Raw genomic sequence first — 21,611 nt, 5'->3', positions numbered from 1 at the left:
GTTGCAGCTGACACCTGTCAATCACCGTGTGTGATTGGAGGTGGGGTCTGTTCCTTTGGGGAGAGGCTGCACCGACACCTGTCCGTCACCGCGAGTGATTGGAGCCGGGGTCTGTTCCTTTGTGGAGAGGTTGCAGCTGACACCTGTCAATCACCGTGTGTGATTGGAGGTGGGGTCTGTTCCTTTGGGGAGAGGCTGCAAGCTGACACCTGTCAATCACCGTGTGTGATTGGAGGCGGGGTCTGTTCCTTTCGGGAGAGGCTGCACCGACACCTGTCCGTCACCGCGAGTGATTGGAGGCGGGGTCTGTTCCTTTGTGGAGAGGTTGCAGCTGACACCTTTCAATCACTGTGTGTGATTGGAGGCAAGGTCTGTTCCTTTCAGGAGAGGCTGCAAGCGGGCACCTGTCAATCACCGTGTGTGATTGGAGGCGGGTCTGTTCCTTTGGGGAGAGGCTGCAGCTGACACCTGTCAATCACTGTGTGTGATTGGAGGCGGGGTCTGTTCCTTTGGGGAGAGGCTGCAAGCGGGCACCTGTCAATCACCGTGTGTGATTGGAGGCGGGGTCTGTTCCTTTGGGGAGAGGCTGCAGCTGACACCTGTCAATCACTGTGTGTGATTGGAGGCGGGGTCTGTTCCTTTGGGGAGAGGTTGCAAGCGGGCACCTGTCAATCACCGTGTGTGATTGGAGGCGGGGTCTGTTCCTTTGGGGAGAGGCTGCACCGACACCTGTCAATCACTGTGTGTGATTGGAGGCGGGGTCTGTTCCTTTCGGGAGGGACAGCACCCGACAATCACTGTGAATGGTTTGATTGGAGGCGGGGCACTCTGCTAGGTGACGCATAAATGGACTTCTTGACCCGACCGTGGCTTGCGTGGCCCCTCCTCTGGTCACCAGCCTGGTCTTCAGGTGATACTGTTCCTCAAGTTGCTGTTTGCCAAATGTCGATCCTTCACGTCCCTGGCATCTGTCATTTTAAGGACCAGCTAGAACCTGCTGTAGCTGCCTGCCAGAGCTCATACCATCACCAACACAGCTTTAAGCAGCGAAGCCTCCTCTGTACAGCTGTATGATACGTCATCAGTCGTGTTATTCTGCTTCTTAGATAGTTCATTGCAGTGCATGTACAGTGAAGCGTGCCATCTAGTTACACTGGACTTTTATTTATGTTATATCTAGTTTTCTCTAGTTTTCTTGAAACAAACCATCTGTATTTTTTGTTGTTGTTATGAATCTTTTTATTGAAATCAAGGCACGATCAATGATGCTCTCACGGTGCACATACAATGGCAATCCTGTTATATTACAAATGCTTTTAAAGACTTAGTGGTCACATGCAACACTGTCAGTCCCCATTTAGACATATTCAGGTCCCATTTATAACATCATCCTTCAATCTTGGAGGTTCACATATGTTCCCTCTGTGGGTGTTCCACTGTCCCCAGATCTGCGTCCATTTATTCGGGCACCCCCTGGCTTCATATATGGACTTTTCCGTGACCATACACCAGTCCATATCTCTACCTCAGTCTTCAATACACGGTGGGCTCTGAGCCCTCCACATTTTTGCAATATTCTGTTTTGCCACCATCAGCCTCAAGGTGACCCAAGTCCGCTCCCTGGAGTTTAGGTGTGTAGGCCTCCAAATGTTTAGGAGGGCCAGTTTAATGTTGCAGTCTATCTGCTGCCCCAACACTTCTTCCATGAGGTTAGCTACTGCCTCCCAATACCTCTGGATGGTTGTGCATTCCCAAAGTGTGTGAACAAAGGTTCCCTCCTGCCCACCCCCCTTATTCAATAGCCATCTAACTCATATCCCATACGGACCAACAGTGACCCAGACAGATAGATCCTATAGAGAATTTTCAGCTACACCAAGCGCAGCCTGGAAGATATACCCACCTCCCAGGGAGATGCCACCAGCGCCAACCATTCGCCATCATCTAATCCCGCAACATTGTGTTCCCACCTAGCCCTCAGATGAGTCAGGGGATCTGCCATGGGGTTGACCAGTTTTTTGTAAATGAGTGATATGGCCGTCTGTGAGCAGGGACTAGTCGTCGAGGTGTGGACGTCGTGAGCAGGGACTGGTCGTCAGGGTGTGTATGTCGGTGAGCAGGTACTGGTCGTCGAGGTGTGTACGTCGTGAGCAGGGACTGGTCGTCGGGGTGTGTATGTTGGTGTGCAGGGACTGGTCGTCGAGGTGTGTACGTCGTGAGCAGGGACAGGGCGTCGAGGTGTGTATGTCGGTGAGCAGGGACTGGTCGTCGGGGTGTATATGCCGGTGAGCAGGGACTGGTCGTCTAGGTGTGGACGTCGTGAGCAGGACTGGTCGTCAGGGTGTGTATGTCGGTGAGCAGGTACTGGTCGTCGAGGTGTGTACATCGTGAGCAGGGACTGGTCGTCGGGGTGTGTATGTTGGTGAGCAGGGACTGGTCGTTGAGGTGTGTACGTCGTGAGCAGGGAGTGGGCGTCGAGGTGTGTATGTCGGTGAGCAGAGACTGGTCGTCGGGGTGTGTATGTCGGTGAGCAGGGACTGGTCATCGGGGTGTGTATGTTGGTGAGCAGGGACTGGTCGTCGAGGTGTGTACGTCGTGAGCAGGGACTGGGCGTCAGGGTGTGTGTCGGTGAGCAGGTACTGGTCGTCGAGGTGTGTACGTCGTGAGCAGGGACTGGTCGTCGGGGTGTGTATGTTGGTGTGCAGGGACTGGTCGTCGAGGTGTGTACGTCGTGAGCAGGGACAGGGTGTCGAGGTGTGTATGTCGGTGAGCAGGGACTGGTCGTTGGGGTGTATATGCCGGTGAGCAGGGACTGGTCGTCTAGGTGTGGACGTCGTGAGCAGGACTGGTCGTCAGGGTGTGTATGTCGGTGAGCAGGTACTGGTCGTCGAGGTGTGTACATCGTGAGCAGGGACTGGTCGTCGGGGTGTGTATGTTGGTGAGCAGGGACTGGTCGTTGAGGTGTGTACGTCGTGAGCAGGGAGTGGGCGTCGAGGTGTGTATGTCGGTGAGCAGAGACTGGTCGTCGGGGTGTGTATGTCGGTGAGCAGGGACTGGTCATCGGGGTGTGTATGTTGGTGAGCAGGGACTGGTCGTCGAGGTGTGTACGTCGTGAGCAGGGACTGGGCGTCGAGGTGTGTATGTCGGTGAGCAGGGACTGGCCGTCGGGGTGTGTATGTTGGTGAGCAGGGACTGGTCGTCAGGGTGTGTATGTTGGTGAGCAGGTACTGGTCGTCGAGGTGTGTACTTCGTGAGCAGGGACTGGTCCTCGAGGTGTGTATGTCGGTGAGCAGGGACTGGTCGTCGGGGTGTGTATGTCGGTGAGCAGGGACTGGCCGTCGGGGTGTGTATGTTGGTGAGCAGGGACTGGTCGTCGAGGTGTGTACGTCGTGAGCAGGGACTGGTCGTCGAGGTGTGTACGTCGTGAGCAGGGACTGGTCGTCGAGGTGTGTACGTCGTGAGCAGGGACTGGTCGTCGAGGTGTGTACGTCGTGAGCAGGGACTGGTTGTTGAGATGTGTACGCCGGTGAGCAGGGACTGGTCGTCGAGGTGTGTACGCCGGTGAGCAGGGACTGGTCGTCGAGGTGTGTACGTCGTGAGCAGGGACTGGTCGTCGAGATGTGTACGCCGGTGAGCAGGGACTGGTCGTCAGGGTGTGTACGTCGTGAGCAGGGACAGGTCGTCGAGGTTTGTATGTCAGTGAGCAGGGACTGGTTGTCGAGGTGTGTATGTTGGTGAGCAGGGACTGGTCGTCGAGGTGTGTATGTCGGTGAGCAGGGATTGGTGGTCGAGGTCAGTGAGCAGGAATCGCGTGTCCAAGCACAAGGGAAGGCCAAGTGGAGGGAACTCATGGTCTTCTGAACCCCTGACCATCGGGGCTGCTGGTGTTGCAGCCCTCACTATAATGTTCTGAGGAGTCCTGTGAAACCTTCACCGTGAGGGCCGTATGGGTCTTGTTTATCCTCAACCTTGAGGGCATACGGGGTTGTGTACACCTCTCAGTGTGCGGGCCCTGTGGGTCTTCTAAAGCCCCCACTGTAATGACCTAAGATGTCTTTTCAAGCCCATCCCATGAGGTACGTTTCAAATTTTATATGTGTTAAAACTCACCTCGAGGGTCCCCGGTATCCTGTGAAACCTTGATTTTGAGGGCACAATGAGTCTTGTATAACCTGAACCTCGAAGACAGGTCCTATAAAGCCCTCACCATGAGGGCCTTATGCGTCTTGTATAACCTTCACCCTGAGGGCTAGAGGGGTCTTATGGAACTTTCAACGCGAGGGTCCTGTGGCTCTTTTAAACCCTCATTGTGAGTGCGCTTACAAATACAGAATGATGCAGCCACATCATTGTGGTTTTTTTTTTACAGCATAGGCTCAACGCAGTAGCGTAGTCAACAGGCCAGCAAGGCTTGTTCCCCCTCTCTGGGTCGCCCCTGGCTTCTGATAGCAGGTCCTGGTGAGTCTGTGGGTCCCTCCGACCTCCAGTTAGCCCCTGCGCTTCCATTGGTCCTGTCAACATGCCCTGGTCTCGCCAGCTCCCTATAGTATAATCAGGCTGCTCATTGGGCCCTCTGCCCCGTCATTAGACCCTCTGCCCCCTCATTAGAACTTCTGCCTCCTCATTAGACCCTCTGCCCCCTCATTGGACCCTCTGCCCCCTCATTGGACCCTCTGCCCCCTCATTGGACCCTCTGCCCCCTCATTGGACCCTCTGCCCCCTCATTAGACCCTCTGCCCCTCAATAGACCCGCTGCCCCCTCATTAGACCCTCTGCCCCCTCATTAGACCCTCTGCCCCCTCATTAGACTCTCTGCCCCCTCATTAGACCCTCTGCCCCCTCATTAGACCCTCTGCCCCCTCATTAGACCCTCTGCCCCCTCATTAGATCCTCTGACCCTCAGTAGACCCTCTGCCCCCTCATTAGACCCTCTGCCCCCTCATTAGACCCTCTGCCCCCTCGTAGTGGGAGGTGTGGTGCCGCGGCCAGGGCGACTAACGCTGGAATCTGGGGCTCACGGTTCGATCCCCGGCGGCAGATTAGCCCAGCACCATGTGACTCTGGGCAATAGCTTGCTCAATTTTCCCAACGGCCCCCAGCACCTGGAGACCCTTACGGGTGATTTGCGCTTTACAAATGTGGATTAATATGTTAGGCCCCCTGCCCCCTCATTGGCTGTTCATCCCCTCATTAGTCCCTCTGCCTCTTCCGATAGTTCCTCTGCCCCCTTTGTTGGTCCCTCTGCCCCTTTTATTTTCCCTCTGTTCCCTCCGTTGATCCCTCTCCTCCCTCTGATGGTCCCCCTGTTCCCTCTATGGGTTCCAACGTTGGTCCCTCTGCCCCTTCCGTTGGTCCTTCTGCCCCTTCCGTTGGTCCTTCTGTCCCCTCTGTTGGTTCCTCTTCTCCCTCTGTTGGTCCCTCTGCCCCCTCTGTTGGTCCCTCTGCTCGTCCCTCTGCCCCCTCTGTTGGTCCCTCTGCTCGTTCCTCTGCCCCCTCTGTTGGTACCTATGCCCCCTCTGTTGGTCCCTCTGTTAATCCCTCTGCCCCCTCTGTTGGTCCCTCTGCCCCCTCTGTTGGTCCCTCTGCCCCCTCTGTTGGTCCCTCTGCCCCCTCTGTTGGTCCCTCTGCCCCCTCTGTTGGTCCCTCTGCCCCCTCTGTTGGTCCCTCTGCCCCCTCTGTTGGTCCCTCTGCCCTTTCTGTTGGTCCCTCTGCCCCCTCTGTTGGTCCCTCTGTGGCTCCCTCTGCCCCCTCTGTTGGTCCTTCTGTCCCCTCTGATGGTCCCCCTGTCCCCTCTATTGGTCCCTCCGTTGGTCCCTCTACCCCTTCCGTTGGTCCCTCTGCCCCTTCCGTTGGTCCCTCTGCCCCTTCCGTTGGTCCCTCTGCCCCTTCCGTTGGTCCCTCTGCCCCTTCCGTTGGTCCCTCTGCCCCTTCCGTTGGTCCCTCTGCCCCTTCTGTTGGTCCCGCTGCCCCTTCCGTTGGTCCCGCTGCCCCTTCCGTTGGTCCCGCTGCCCCTTCCGTTGGTCCCGCTGCCACTTCTGTTGGTCCCGCTGCCCCTTCCGTTGGTCCCGCTGCCCCTTCCGTTGGTCCCGCTGCCCCTTCCGTTGGTCCCGCTGCCCCTTCCGTTTGTCCCGCTGCCCCTTCCGTTGGTCCCTCTGCCCCCTCTGTTGGTCCCTCTGCCCCCTCTGTTGGTCCCTCTGCCCCCTCTGTTGGTCCCTCTGCCCCCTCTGTTGGTCCCTCTGCCCCCTCTGTTGGTCCCTCTGCCCCCTCTGTTGGTCCCTCTGCCCCCTCTGTTGGTCCCTCTGCCCCCTCTGTTGGTCCCTCTGCCCCCTCTGTTGGTCCCTCTGCCCCCTCTGTTGGTCCCTCTGCCCCCTCTGTTGGTCCCTCTGCCCCCTCTGTTGGTCCCTCTGCCCCCTCTGTTGGTCCCTCTGCCCCCTCTGCCCCCTCCGTTGGTCCCTCTGCCCCCTCCGTTGGTCCCTCTGCTGGTCCCTCTGCCCCCTCTGTTAGTCCCGCTGCCCCTTCCGTTGGTCCCTCTGCCACTTCCGTTGGTCCCTCTGCCCCTTCCGTTGGTCCCTCTGCCCCTTCCGTTGGTCCCTCTGCCCCTTCCGTTGGTCCCTCTGCCCCTTCCGTTGGTCCGTCTGCCCCTTCCGTTGGTCCCTCTTCCCCTTCCGTTGGTCCCTCTGCCCCTTCCGTTGGTCCCGCTGCCCCTTCCGTTGGTCCCACTGCCCCTTCCGTTGGTCCCGCTGCCCCTTCCGTTGGTCCCTCTGCCCCCTCTGTTGGTCCCTCTGCCCCCTCTGTTAGTCCCTCTGCCCCCTCTGTTAGTCCCTCTGCCCCCTCTGTTAGTCCCTCTGCCCCCTCTGTTGGTCCCTCTGCCCCATCTGTTGGTCCCTCTGCCCCATCTGTTGGTCCCTCTGCCCCCTCTGTTGGTCCCTCTGCCCCCTCTGTTGGTCCCTCTGCCCCCTCTGTTGGTCCCTCCGCCCCCTCTGTTGGTCCCTCCGCCCCCTCTGTTGGTCCCTCCGCCCCCTCTGTTGGTCCCTCCGCCCCCTCTGTTGGTCCCTCTGCCCCCTCTGTTGGTCCCTCTGCCCCCTCTGTTGGTCCCTCTGCCCCCTCCGTTGGTCCCTCTGCCCCCTCCGTTGGTCCCTCTGCCCCCTCCGTTGGTCCCTCTGCCCCCTCCGTTGGTCCCTCTGCCCCCTCTGTTGGTCCCTCTACCCCCTCTGTTGGTCCCTCTACCCCCTCTGTTGGTCCCTCTGCCCCCTCCGTTGGTCCCTCTGCCCCCTCTGTTGGTCCCTCTGCCCCCTCTGTTGGTCCCTCTGCCCCCTCTGTTGGTCCCTCTGCCCCCTCTGTTGGTCCCTCTGCCCCCTCTGTTGGTCCCTCTGCCCCCTCTGTTGGTCCCTCTGCCCCCTCTGTTGGTCCCTCTGCCCCCTCTGTTGGTCCCTCTGCCCCCACCGTTGGTCCCTCTGCTCCCTCTGTTGGTCCCTCTGCCACCTCAGTGGCCCATGTGTCCCCTCTATTGTTCCCTCTACCCTCCACCCCCCTGTTGGTCCCTCTACCCCTTTCATTGGTCCATCTTCCCCCTTAGTGGTTCTTCTGTCTCCTCTGTTGGTCCATCTGTCCCCTCTGTTGGTCCATCTGTCCCCTCTGTTGGTCCATCTGTCCCCTCTGTTGGTCCATCTGTCCCCTCTGTTGGTCCATCTGTCCCCTCTGTTGGTCCCTCTACCCCCTTCATTGGTCCATCTGCTCCCTCTGTTGGTCCCTCTGCCACCTCAGTGGCCCATGTGTCCCCTCTGTTGTTCCCTCTACCCCCCCCCCCACCCCCCTGTTGGTCCCTCTACCCCCTTCATTGGTCCATCTTCCCCCTTAGTGGTTCTTCTGTCCCCTCTGTTGCTCCATCTGTCCCCTCTGTTGGTCCATCTGTCCCCTCTGTTGGTCCATCTGTCCCCTCTGTTGGTCCCTCTGCCCCCTCTGTTGGTCCCTCTGCCCCCTCTGTTGGTCCCTCTGCCCCCTCTGTTGGTCCCTCTGCCCCCACCGTTGGTCCCTCTGCTCCCTCTGTTGGTCCCTCTGCCACCTCAGTGGCCCATGTGTCCCCTCTGTTGTTCCCTCTACCCCCCAGCCCCCTGTTGGTCCCTCTACCCCTTTCATTGGTCCATCTTCCCCCTTAGTGGTTCTTCTGTCTCCTCTGTTGGTCCATCTGTCCCCTCTGTTGGTCCATCTGTCCCCTCTGTTGGTCCATCTGTCCCCTCTGTTGGTCCATCTGTCCCCTCTGTTGGTCCATCTGTCCCCTCTGTTGGTCCCTCTACCCCCTTCATTGGTCCATCTGCTCCCTCTGTTGGTCCCTCAACCCCCTTCATTGGTCCATCTGCTCCCTCTGTTGGTCCCTCTGCCACCTCAGTGGCCCATGTGTCCCCTCTGTTGTTCCCTCTACCCCCCCACCCCCCTGTTGGTCCCTCTACCCCCTTCATTGGTCCATCTTCCCCCTTAGTGGTTCTTCTGTCCCCTCTGTTGGTCCATCTGTCCCCTCTGTTGGTCCATCTGTCCCCTCTGTTGGTCCATCTGTCCCCTCTGTTGGTTCATCTGTCCCCTCTGTTGGTCCATCTGTCCCCTCTGTTGGTCCCTCTACCCCCTTCAGTGGTCCATCTGTCCCCTCTGTTGGTCCATCTGTCCCCTGAGTGGCCCATCTGTCCCCTCTGTTGATCCATCTGTCCCCTCTGTTGATCCATCTGTCCCCTCTGTTGATCCATCTGTCCCCTCTGTTGATCCATCTGTCCCCTCTGTTGATCCATCTGTCCCCTCTGTTGATCCATCTGTCCCCTCCGTGGCCCTTCTGTCCCCTCTGTTGGTCCCTCTACCGCCTTCATTGGTCCATCTGCCCCCTCAGTGGTCCTTCTGTCTCCTCTGTTGGTCCATCTGTCCCCTCTGTTGATCCATCTGTCCCCTCTGTTGATCCATCTGTCCCCTCTGTTGATCCATCTGTCCCCTCTGTTGATCCATCTGTCCCCTCTGTTGATCCATCTGTCCCCTCCGTGGCCCTTCTGTCCCCTCTGTTGGTCCCTCTACCGCCTTCATTGGTCCATCTGGCCCGTCAGTGGCCCTTCTGTCCCCTTCTTTGGTGCTCTCCGCTGTCCTGGCCCTTCTGCTCTCTCCTTTGTCCTGTCAGAAGTCCTATGCCCCTCCGGCCCCTTTATAGCCCCCCCCCCAACTCCATAGGTCTCCCTGCGCCCTCCATTGATGCTGTCCACAGGCCCTTGTCTGTTTTAGCTCCTCGTTGGAGAATGGCACCTGGCCACTAGGTCCTGTAGGGATGGTGGTCAGCCTGTTGCAACACTACCCTCTGTGTGCCACTACCTTAGCTCCTCGTTGCAGGTTGCTGTTCAACCTCCTGCAGCACTTGGGGGCCTTAACTTATCACAACATTATCGTGCTTCCAAGGGCAGCACTAGTGTTTGTTGTGGATTGTGCTGGGCCTGTTGCAGCCCTAGGCGCTATGTGTCACTTCAGTGAGCACTACCTTAGCTCCTCGTTGCAGGGTGGTGCTCAGCATGTCTCAACACTTGAATCATCTGGGCCCCTTAAGGGAACCATATCGTAGGCTAGCGCCTCGTTACAGTTCGGTGCTCGGCCTGCTGCAGCACTAGCCCCTGTGTGTCAGCTCTTCTGCTTCCCCACACTCAGTGATGAGGAACGAAGGCCTTGGATGTAAAGTGAACCACTCCCCAGTGTCTGTGGTGACTGATGAACACACTTGTCTTGTCTCCTTCCCTGCAGATGATGAAGCACGCCTGGGACAACTACCGGCAGTACGGCTGGGGCCACAACGAGCTGAAGCCCATCGCCAGGAAGGGCCATTCCACCAACATCTTCGGTAGGTGCTCACTCTCCCATGATGACCGGTCCTCAGGGGGCAGCCGTGGACCTTACTCACTCACTCATGCTACTGATTACTGCTGTACTCTCCTGACATGACTGTGTTAGGAATGCTCTTGGCTACTGTCAGTCACGTGGTGTGACACTGGTCCTCGGATTAGTCTACCACAGAATGTATATGTTCGAGGCATGTGTGCGGCAGATACACATGCTTTGCATACTCCTGCCATCTAGTGTTTGGCCTGGATGTTTGTAAGTTGTTTTTCTTCAACAAAGTCTTTCCTAGTCATGAGGTAAGATGACTCCTCTTTTTGGTGATAGTGGGCATGGTCATCGACTCCATTGTTAGATTGTTTATTCCGCCGTTAGGTTCGGACGTGTATTGCTGCGCTCTGGTTCGGAACCGTTCTTCTGTTCCCCTCGACGTGCAATCCTCTCTACCCTCGACGGTATTGTTTTTTGTACGCTTTTCCCACCTCTCTGCGTATCGTTTCGGTCAACGGAATCTACTTTTCTATCGGAAAGCTTCGTAGACGGCCTTGGGGCCTAACCGCGTTGTGTCAGCTCTCCGTTAATGGAATAGACAATGTTCAAATTCTGCCCTCGGTGCCACCCGAAATATCAGCGAACTGACTCACACAAAGTGTAAAACTTGTGCTTGTCTCCAGATCACAAAGAAGAAAACTGTGACGCGTTTCGAACGAATAAAACTCTTCGCTATCGTCAAGCTCGACGTCAGGAGATACAGTGTCACAGCATCGAAGATATGCCGGACATGTTTTTGAAGAATCCGGTCAAGAAGATGTTGGTGCATCTGCGGCAGAGGAGGAAGAAGCCTTCTCAGTGCAGGACTCCGACTCGGAGCACCAGATAGACCTCGACACCGAAGAACTGCTGCAGGGACAAGGTGACGTGTGTATGGAAGGCCACTTGCCCCACCAACTCACCCACAAAAAACATAAGGATTCGGCACCACCTCTGCCTTCTGGCCAAGGTCAGCACCGAGATGCCGTTTCCGACACCTTGCCTCCAGGCTCAGCTCCGAAACACCCAGTCAAGCCTTCCTCCTCTGTACCGAATCGGCAAAAATCCACGTCGGAACCAAAGCCTTCCGGTTCCAAACACAAATCCGGCTCGGAGCCAAAGCTCTTAGCGAAAATGAAATAGCCTTTGGAGCCGAAATCTTCCATACCGAAAGGCCAGCCCATGCCGGTGCCAAAACTAAAGGATTCCCCTTCGGATCTGGATCTAGACATTGTTCCACTGAAAAAAGATTCTAAACAAAAGAGACTGTATATCAACCCTGAAACAGGCCGTAGTCATACTAAACTTCCTCAGAAACACAAGCTTCCTGATGAGGACATTCATTTTAAGATTCCTTTAAAAAGGAAGACTGTTGCTACCAGTCCTCTTCGTCCACCACAAGGGCATGATGTGACACGCTGAGGACATTTTTAAGGACCCTGTGTGTGCACGCATCTTGACTCCTAGAGTTGACAAAAAGTATAAAGCCTCCCGACAGATCCAGTATTTATCTTAGGCCAGCTGCCACTAGATTCTCTCGTAGTGTCTAATGCTCGTAAGCGAGCTAACTCCCAAACATCAGGGGACGCTCCTCCACCAGATAAAGAGTCCAAGTTAACAGACTCTTCTTGCAAGCGCGTAGCTGCTCAAGCTGCCAATCAATGGTGCATTGAAAATACCTAGGGACTTTTAATCAGGTATGACAGAGCACAATGGGATGAAATGGAGCAATTGCTTCAATCTCTCCCAAGTGAGCATAAAACAAGACCACAAGATTTGGTAAATGAGGGAAAATAATTTCCATCTCTTCCATAAGTGCGCCCTAGATGCTGCTAACACTTCCGCTGGAATGGTCAACACTAGCATTTTCATTAGGAAACACATGTGGTTAAGGGTCTCTGGGTTTATGCCTGAGGTCCAACAATTCATTCTAAACACGCCGTTTGATAAGAAACATCTTCTTTGCCCAGAGGTTTATCCGGCACTAGAAAAAATGAAAAAGTACACTGAAGTGGCCAAATCCATGGGAGCCATCCAGTCTCCTTGGAACAGAGGCTCCTTTTTTTGCTCCTTTTACTGAGCGGGTTCCAAGACCACACCCTTGTGGGCCTCTGTCAGCTCTGTCCCCCTCAGTTTCTCACGGGCCCTGCTCTGTCCCCCCTCAGTTACATGTGGGCCTCTCTCAGCTCAGTCCCCCCTCATTACTCGTGGGCCTCTGTCAGCTCTGTCCCCCCTCATTACTCGTGGGCCTCTGTCAGCTCTGTCCCCCTCTTTACTTGTGGGCCTCTGTCAGCTCTGTCCCATCTCAGTTACTAGTGGGCCTCTGGCAGCTCTGTCCTCCTCAGTTACTCTTGGGCCTTTGTCTGCTCTGTCCCCCCTCAGTTACTCTTGGGCCTTTGTCTGCTCTATCTCCACTCAGTTACTCGTGGGCCTCTGGCTGCTCTGTCCCCCTCAGCTACTCGTGGGCCTCTCGCTGCTCTGTCCCCCCTCAGTTACTCGTGGGCCTCAGTCTTCTCTGTCCCCCCTCAGTTACGCTTGGACCTCTGTCCCCCCTCAGTGTCTTGTGGGCTGTGTCCCCCATCAGTTACATGTGGGCCTCTGGTAGCTCTGTCCCCCCTCAGTTACTCGTGGGCCCTGCTCCATCCCCCCTCCGTTACTCGTGGGCCTCTGTTAGCTCTGTCCCCCCTCATTACTTGTGGGCCTCTGTCAGCTCTGTCCCCTCTCAATTACTAGTGGGCCTCTGGCAGCTCTGTCCTCTTAAGTTACTCTTGGGCCTTTGTCTGCTCTGTCCCCCTCAGTTCCTCTTGGGCCTTTGTCTGCTCTGTCCCCACACAGTTACTCGTGGGCCTCTGGCTGCTCTGTTCCCCTCAGCTACTCGTGGGCCTCTCGCTGCTCTGTCCCCCCTCAGTTACTCGTGGGCCTCAGTCTTCTCTGTCCCTCCTCAGTTACGCTTGGACCTCTGTCCCCCCTCAGTGTCTCGTGGGCTGTGCTCTGTCCCCCATCAGTTACATGTGGGCCTCTGGCAGTTCTGTCCCCCCTCAGTTTCTCACAGGCCCTGCTCTGTCCCCTCTCAGTTTTATGTGGGCCTCTCTCAGCTCAGTCCCCCCTCATTACTCGTGGGCCTCTGTCAGCTCTGTCCCCCCTCATTGCTTGTGGGCCTCTGTCAGCTCTGTCCCCTCTCAGTTACTCTTGGGCCTCTGGCAGCTCTGTCCTCCTCAGTTACTCTTGGGCCTGTGTCTGCTCTGTCCCCCTCAGTTACTCTTGGGCCTTTGTCTGTTCTGTCCCCTCAGCTACTCGTGGGCCTCTCGCTGCTCTGACCCCCTCAGTTACTCGTGGGCCTCAGTCTGCTCAGTCCCTCTTCAGTTACTCCGTGGGCCTCTCGCTGCTCTGTCCCCCCTCAGTTACTCGTGGGCCTCAGTCTTCTCTGTCCCTCCTCAGTTACGCTTGGACCTCTGTCCCCCCTCAGTGTCTCGTGGGCTGTGCTCTGTCCCCCATCAGTTACATGTGGGCCTCTGGCAGTTCTGTCCCCCCTCAGTTATTCGTGGGCCCTGCTCCATCCCCCCTCCGTTACTCGTGGGACTTTGTCTGCTCTGTCCCCCCTCAGTTACATGTGGGCCTCTGGCAGCTCTGTCCCCCCTCAGTTACTCTTGGGCCTCTCTCTGCTCTGTCCCCCTCAGTTACTCGTGGGCCTCTGTCTGCTTCGTCCCCCCTCAGTTACTCTTGGGCCTCTGGCTGCTCTGTCCCCCCTCAGTTACTGGTGTGCCTCTGTTAGCTCTGTCCCCTCTGAGCTGCTCGTGGGCCTCTGGCTGCGCTATCCCCTCTCAGTTACTTGTGGGCCTCTGGCTGCTCAGTCCTCCCTCAGGTACTCGTGGGCCTCTGTCCCCCCTCAAATACTCGTGGGCCTCTGGCTGCTCAGTCCTCCCTCAGGTACTCGTGGGCCTCTGTCCCCCCTCAGATACTCGTGGGCCTCTGGCTGCTCAGTCCTCCCTCAGATACTCATGGGCCTCTGTCCCCCCTCAGATACTCGTGGGCCTCTGGCTGCTCAGTCCTCCCTCAGATACTCATGGGCCTCTGTCCCCCCTCAGATACTCGTGGGCCTCTGGCAGCTCTGTCCCCCCTCAGATACTCATGGGCCTCTGGCAACTCTGTCCTTTCTCAGGTACCCTTGGGTCTCTCTCTGCTCTGTCTCCCCTCAGTCACTCTTGGGCCTTTTTCTGCTCTGTCCCCCCTCAGTTTCTCTTGTGCTTCTGTCTGCTCTGTCCCCCCTCAGGTACTCGTGGGCCTCTGTCTGCTCTGCACCCTTTCAGTAGGGTGACCAGAATTTTAAAGCCAAAAACCGGGACATTTCACAAAAATAGAAGGACTACAATTTTACTTCAAGCGATGAGAGCGCTCCTCGGCATAGAATTACAGAACAGGCAGTAAGAACACACATAAAATGCAATGTTTAAACCCTGTAGCTTGCCTGTTAATTAAATTGCTTTCTTGAAACGCCGGCTAACTAGCCCTGCTTTGTAAAACATAAAAAACACCTCCCACCGTTTTCAGTCGACCCTCTTTAAAAACAGAGACATGAGCTATATGTCTTGAAATTTGCTGGGACAGCTGGTTAAAAACTGGGACCGTCCTGGCAAAACGGGGACACCTGCTCACCCTACCTCTCAGTTACATGTGGGCCTCTGGCAGCCCTGTCCCCCCTCACTTACTCGTGGGCCCTGCTCTGTCCCCCCTCAGTCACTTGTGGGCCTTTGGCTGCTCTGTCCCCCCTCAGTTACCCGTGGGCCTCTGGCAGCTCTGCCCCCCTCGGATACTTGTAGGCCTCTGTCTTGTCTGTCCCCTCAATCTGAAAGAGACACGTTAGTGATAGATTCCTTACCTTAGAATATCCCCAGGCGTCAGACTGGATCCGGAAACTTTTGCGTAGCAATACCCCTGCGCGCCGGTAGGCGTCGTCTGCGGCTCCGCGTCCGTCGTCGGCGTCGTGAGCGCCGGGATGACGTCGTCGGAGTACTTAGACGGCACCCATGCGCGCTGACGTCAGTTCTTCTTTTTTCCGCGCCAGCTAGCGCAGATCCAGAAGAAGCTCTACCCCCAGTCACTTTTTGACTGAAAAATGTTGATCCTTTTTGATCTTCTCTTAGTCGACTGTCTCGACTATCGGTGCCAGGGATGCCCGGGTTCAAGCCTTGTTCGAAGTGCGGCCGACTCATGTCGGTCACGGACCCCCATCGCCGGTGCCTGAAGTGCTTAGGCCTCGACCACGACGATCGAACCTGCGCCGACTGCCGGGCCCTGACGTCGAAGGCTAGGCGGGAGCGGTCCCGCAAGCGTCTCGAGCTGAGGCACTCGGCCCCGCGCCACTCCAGGTCCCGGTCCCGGTCCCACGGGAGGTCGAGGGACAGGTCGCGAGGTCGGAGTCATCGACGTTCCGGAAGTGGACACCGAGCGTCTGGTTCCAAGTCCTCAGGTAAGAGGCATGAGAGGTCGGAGCGACACCATCGGTCCTCCGACCCGCCCCGACGCTCGCTCGATGCGGCCGGGGACTCGGGCGACACCGCCCACGCGGCTCCGCGGGAGTCGCAAGCGTCGCCGCCTGCCCCACACCTTCGGGTCCCTGGGCACGGCGCGTCGCAGGAGGAGGTCGAGAGGTACCTCATGGCCATGAGGGCCCTCCCTCCTCAGTCGGTTCCCGTGGCGCCTTCGGGCCGATCGGCTCCGTCTGGAGGTCCTTCCGGGTCGGGCGCTTCGGCCCCGACGACGTCGGGTGCTTCGGCCCCGGCGCCGCGCGACCTCGCTGGATCCGGCTCCGGATCTGGGACCTCACCGGTCGACCTTACGACCTCGCCGGCGCCGTCCCTTCAGGTGTCGTCCCCGGCAGCCGATGTGGTTGCCGCCCCCAATGTTTCCTACGGTCCTACTCAGGAGTCGGAGGGGCGCCGCTGGGCGCCGATTCCGTCGGCCTTTGGAGACTTCTATCCCCACGAGGAGGCCCTGGCTGTTAATCCTGGTCTCCAGGAGCCAGGTGACGAGGAGCAATGGGAGGGGTCCGAGGACCCTCTGGCACGTGATTGCCAGTCACATCAGGACTGGACATATGAGCTTGGGGAGGCCAGTGGTATTGACACCTCGCCAGACACTGGATTTACGTCGCCCCCTACTGTGGCTTCGGAGGCGGGTTCTGCTTACAGCGTAATGTTGACGAAGGCAGCTAAGGCCTTAAACCTTCAGCTCCCCGTCGCGGCCGTGAGGACTAATCTCCTCACTGAGGTCCTCAAACAGCAGTCCGGCTCCGCGGAGCCCCTCCTGCCGTTCAATGAGGCCTTGTGTGACGTTCTTCTGGGCACTTGGTCCAAGCCCGCCACAGGCCCCCCTGTGGACAGGAACGTGGCCAGACGCTACCGCCCGGCACCGGGCGACCCATGCTTTTTGTCCACCCATCCCACCCCCGAGAGCCCAGGCCTCTAACTCCCAAACCGCATTCCCGTCGGCCCCGCCCGACAGGGAATCCAAGAGATATGAGCAGTTCGGGAAGAAGGTCTTCTCGTCTGTGAGCCTAGGGCTACGGTCTGTGAACACCAACTGTCTCTTGGGCCGCTACACCCACACTCTGTGGGACACGGTTGCGGAGGTGCTGCCACAATGCCCTGAGGAGGTCAGGGCTAAACTCAGCCAAACCCTTGCGGACGGCCGAGATGCGGCACGCTTTTCTATCCGGTGTGGGCTGGATACCACGGACTCACTGGGCAGGGCGATGGCAACGACGGTGGTGGTTCGACGCCACGCCTGGTTGAGGTCCGCCAACTTCTCGGCCGATGTCCAGGCCACCCTCCTGGACATGCCGTTTGATGGCCGTCGCCTCTTCGGCGACAAGGCAGACCATGCGCTGGAACGTTTCAAGGACTCCAGGGCCACGGCCAAGTCCTTGGGCCTTACGGCCCCACGCCAGCAATCGGGTGCCTTTCGCTCCTTTCGTGGCCACGGAAGGGGCGCCCCACCACGGACCGTCAGCCACGCGCCGCAGAATGTTCAGCAACGCGGTGGCGGACGTGGGAACCGCCGTGGCGGTGGTCGGGGCCAGCGGCGAGGCCAGTCCACACCTCCCTCAGCAGCCCCCGCCTCAAAACCTTCCTAGTCCGAGTTTTCAGGCCCATGTGACGCCTGTGGGAGGCAGGGTTCGCCATCACCTCTCCCACTGGCATACAGTCACTTCGGACAGGTGGGTGCTGCAAATTGTCCGAAGGGGTTTCTCCCTCCCCTTCGAGTCTTCCCCTCCATCCATGCCACCTCAATACCACCGTGTGTCGGGGGATCACTTGCAACTTCTGCAAGAGGAGGTTTCGGCCCTCTTGGCCAAGAGGGCCATCGAGCGCGTTCCTGGGCCAGACGTAGGACGTGGTTGTTACTCCCACTACTTTCTGGTACCCAAGAAGGGCAAAGGGGGCCTACGCCCTATCTTGGATCTGCGGAACGTCAACGGCTTCCTCCGGACGGAGAAGTTCAAGATGCTCACTTTGGCTCAGGTCCTGGCTGCCCTGGACCCGGGAGACTGGATGGTAGCGTTGGACTTGCAGGACGCCTATTTCCACATCCCCGTCCTGCCGGCCCACCGGCGTTACCTACGGTTCATGGTAGGCCAAGAGCACTTTCAGTTTACCGTGCTCCCCTTCGGCCTTGCCAGCGCCCCACGGGTGTTCACGAAGGTGATGGCGGTGGTCGCAGCCCATCTGCGCAGGCAGGGGGTATCAGTCTTCCCCTACCTCGACGACTGGTTGTTGAAGGCGGGCTCGCCCCAGACAGTCGTCAGCCACCTCCAGACTACGGCCGACCTCCTGCACTTGCTGGGGTTCTCCATCAATGTGCCGAAGTCACACCTGTGTCCCTCTCAAAAGCTCCTCTTCATCGGAGCGGTTCTCGACTCGGCGCAGTTTCGGGTTTACCCACCCGAACAGCGGATTCGGGATATTCAGGCTCTGATTCCTGTCTTCAGGCCGTTATCCCGGGTCTCGGTCAGGTTGACGCTGCGGCTTCTGGGGCTGATGGCCTCCTGCATCCTTCTGGTGCGTCACGCCAGGTGGCGGATGCGGGCTCTGCAGTGGGACCTGAAGTTTCAGTGGGCCCAGCATCAGGGCAACCTGTCCGATCATGTCCTGATCTCAGAGGGCACTGCAAAGCAACTGCAGTGGTGGCTCACGGACCGCGACTGGGTCAGTGGCAGACCCCTCTCCCTACCCCAGCCGGAGCACGTAGTTGTGACGGACGCGTCCCTCCAGTGCTGGGGAGGCCACATGGGAGAGGCGGAGATCAGAGGCCTCTGGTCTCCGGCGGAGTCCCGGCTCCACATCAACCTTCTGGAGCTGCGGGCGATTCGTCTTGCACTGAAGGCATTCCTCCCCTCTGTCAGGGGGAGCGTAGTGCAAGTGTTCACCGACAACACCACCGCCATGTGGTACTGCAACAAACAGGGCGGTGTGGGGTCGTGGACCCTCTGCCAGGAGGCTCTGCGCCTCTGGCAGTGGCTGGAACATCAGGGCGTGACCCTGGTGGTTCAACACCTGGCAGGCTCTCTGAATGCCAGGGCGGACGAACTCAGCCGCCGGTGCTTGATGGATCACGAATGGCGTCTGAACTCGGACGTGGCGCAAGGTCTCTTTCGACAGTGGGGAGAGCCTTGGTTAGATCTATTCGCCACAGAAGAGAACGCGCAATGTCAGCAGTTCTGCGCGTTGGAATTTCCAAGGCGGCACTCGCTCGGAGACGCTTTTCGTCGCGAGTGGAGCTGCGGTCTGTTGTACGCCTTTCCGCCTATACCACTTCTGCCCAGAGTGCTGAAGAAGATCAGGCGCGACCGGGCCCAGGTCGTCCTTGTGGCTCCGGACTGGGCACGAAGATACTGGTATCCCGAGCTATCAGCATGTCAGTCGATCCCCCGATTCGTCTGCCTCTTCGGGAGGACCTTCTGTCGCAGCAGCAGGGGACGGTCCTGCACCCGAACCTGTCCAGTCTCCACCTACAAGCTTGGAGATTGAGCGGCGGCAGTTGAGGCCATTTGACTTGCCTCCCGAAGTCTGTGATATCATTCTGGCAGCCAGGCGTCCCTCCACAAAGTCGGTATACGCCTGCCGGTGGAACAGATTTGTGGCATGGTGCACAGCAAAGGCTGTGGATCCTCTCTCTGCACCCCTTTCGGAAGTGCTGCTCTTTCTTCTTTCCCTTGCCCAGCAGGGCTCTGCTCTGGGCACTCTTAAAGGGTACCTTTCTGCTCTATCAGCCTTCTTGAGGCTACCAGATCAGCCTTCTTTATTCAAGTCCCCTATTGTGAGTAGATTTCTGAAGGGCATCATGCACATGTTCCCTCCTGTTCCCTTCGTGATGCCCCAGTGGGACTTGAATCTGGTTCTCACCTATCTGATGTGTGCTCCCTTTGAGCCGCTTCATAACTGCCCTCTTCGTCTCCTTACTCTAAAGACGGCCTTCCTGGTTGCCATCACCTCTGCCAGGAGGGTGAGTGAGCTCCAGGCTCTTTCTTCTTCTCCACCTTTCCTGTCTGTTCATCCTGATAAGGTGGTGTTACGTACACTACCTTCCTTTCTGCCCAAGGTTGTCACGGCCTTCCACATCGGGCAGTCCATCACTTTGCCCACCTTCTTTCCGCCTCCGCATCCCTCGAAAGAGGAGGAGAGGCTCCACCGTCTGGATCCAAAACGTGCGCTCTCCTACTACCTAGATCGCACACGCCAATTCCGGGTGGATGACCAACTCTTCGTCGGTTACGTGGGCGCGAAGAAGGGAAAGGCTGTGCACAAGAGGACCATCTCTAGGTGGATCATCTTGTGTATCCAAGCATGTTACTCCATGGCGAGGAAGGAGCCCCCAGCTGGATTGCGGGCTCACTCCACTCGGGCCACGGCAACGACAACTGCCCTGGGCCGCGGTGTCCCCCTGCAGGACATTTGCCAGGCAGCTACGTGGGCCTCGCTGCACACGTTCGCAAGACACTACTGCCTGGACAGTCAAGTCCGGAGGGATGGCTTCTTTGGCCGTTCCGTCCTCCAGGACTTTCTGGTGTGATATTGGTTCGCAGACCCACCACCGGGGTTGGTATTGCTGGGGTATCTATTCTAAGGTAAGGAATCTATCACTAACGTGTCTCTTTCAGATGCACAAGTTACTACTTGTGTAACGATATATCTGTAAGAGACATTAGTTAGTGATAGATTCCTTACCGCCCACCCATCCTCCCCGTTCTGCGAACCGATATCTAGGGTTAAGGTCATCCCCTTTCAGGGCCCTAGTTTCATGGCACCAGTGTTAGTTCTATCATGGCTCTGCGTATCTGGCGCGGAAAAGCTGTGTTATCAGAACTGACGTCAGCGCGCATGGGCGCCGTCTAAGTACTCCAACGTCATCCCGGCGCTCACGACGCCGACGACGGACGCGGAGCCGCAGACGACGCCTACCGGCGCGCAGGGGTATTGCTACGCAAAAGTTTCCGGATCCAGTCTGACGCCTGGGGATATTCTAAGGTAAGGAATCTATCACTAACTAATGTCTCTTACAGATATATCGTTACACAAGTAGTAACTTGTGCGTTACTCGTGGGCCTCTGACAACTCTGTCCCCCCTCAGGTACTCTTGGGTCTCTCTCTGCTCTGTCCCCCCTCAGTTACTCGTTTGTCTCTGGCTCTGTCCCCCCTCAGTTACTCTTTGGCCTTTGTCTGCTCTGTCCCCCTCAGTTACTGGTGGGCCTCTGGCTCCCTCTGATTGGCTGATCTTCACCTTTGCACCAGTAGTTTGTGTCTCTTCATCTGCACCGCCATTGCCTCTGGTCTAACAAGTGAATTGAAGAGCACACTTTTTTCTTTGTCTTTCAGTCTTTCAGCAGCTTCATAGCTTGTGCAGCACCTTTACCAAAGCTCCAGACAGCTTTGGGGGGTGCTTGAACCCTCACGGATGCAGTCCGAGTTGTTTTTTTAAGTCTCTGTGCTACTTCTGTGGACGTCATGGTAAAAATACATGTTTCTGCTGACTGCCAGGGCTGGGGTTAGAGATAGTGCGGGGCAATCACTAAGGGTGGGGGGGGGGGGGGGCTGTAGAGAATCTCAAGATGGCAGCAGAATCACTGCCTTCCTGCACCCCTCATACCCCCTGACACTGCAGGCAGGCGATGCATCAGTCTGGACATGTTGTGTGATCACATTCACATGATTCAAAACGTGGAGTGGGAGGGGGACTCCCTCCTACAGCTGAGCGCGCTGTTTTGCAACGAAACTCGTAGGTTTCTTCTCGGTATTTTTCATCATTTCATAACATAAACTGTTCCATGTATTATAAATCAGTCAATAATCCATGGTTAATCTCCTCGGTATAGTGCTTTTATTTTCAATTTCAAGCAGATCAATTATACCAGGTTAGAAATACATTTTGCAAACCCAATGCATTTCGGGTCTTTCCAACAGACCCTTCATCAGGGGACTATGGATAGAGAAGAAACAGGACCTGTTAATTCACTGTACCAAATAGACGCAAAAATAAATATGCATATAGATCAAAACATACAATAGTGTCATAATTGGATTCAACTCATTAACATGATACCCCACAATACTAAAAGAATGTCTCCTGAATTTTTCACAACAAATACGGCGTAAATATCGTAACCATCATTACTTCCTATAAACATAATGCTAAATAGCGCTGAACAATGATGCATGCTCGATTCAGATGTTACT

At 57.0% G+C, this 21,611-nt stretch overlaps 1 protein-coding gene across 2 annotated transcripts in view; it reads left to right on the top strand.

Annotated features, from left to right (window-relative positions):
* LOC147663157 (mannosyl-oligosaccharide 1,2-alpha-mannosidase IB) overlaps window positions 1-21,611 on the top strand; it is a 451,075-nt gene that overhangs the window by 137,852 nt on the left and 291,612 nt on the right. For both annotated transcript variants that reach the window (XM_086950629.1, XM_086950628.1), the window contains one exon: window positions 9,760-9,856. In XM_086950629.1, coding sequence (XP_086806755.1) covers window positions 9,760-9,856 — 97 coding nt within the window. The remainder of the gene's footprint in view (window positions 1-9,759; window positions 9,857-21,611) is intronic.

Source organism: Lissotriton vulgaris, unplaced genomic scaffold (genome assembly GCF_964263255.1).
Source record: "Lissotriton vulgaris unplaced genomic scaffold, aLisVul1.2 SCAFFOLD_542, whole genome shotgun sequence".
In the NCBI taxonomy this organism is placed as follows: Eukaryota; Metazoa; Chordata; class Amphibia; order Caudata; family Salamandridae; genus Lissotriton; species Lissotriton vulgaris.
This window is presented reverse-complemented; position numbering and strand designations above follow the sequence as displayed.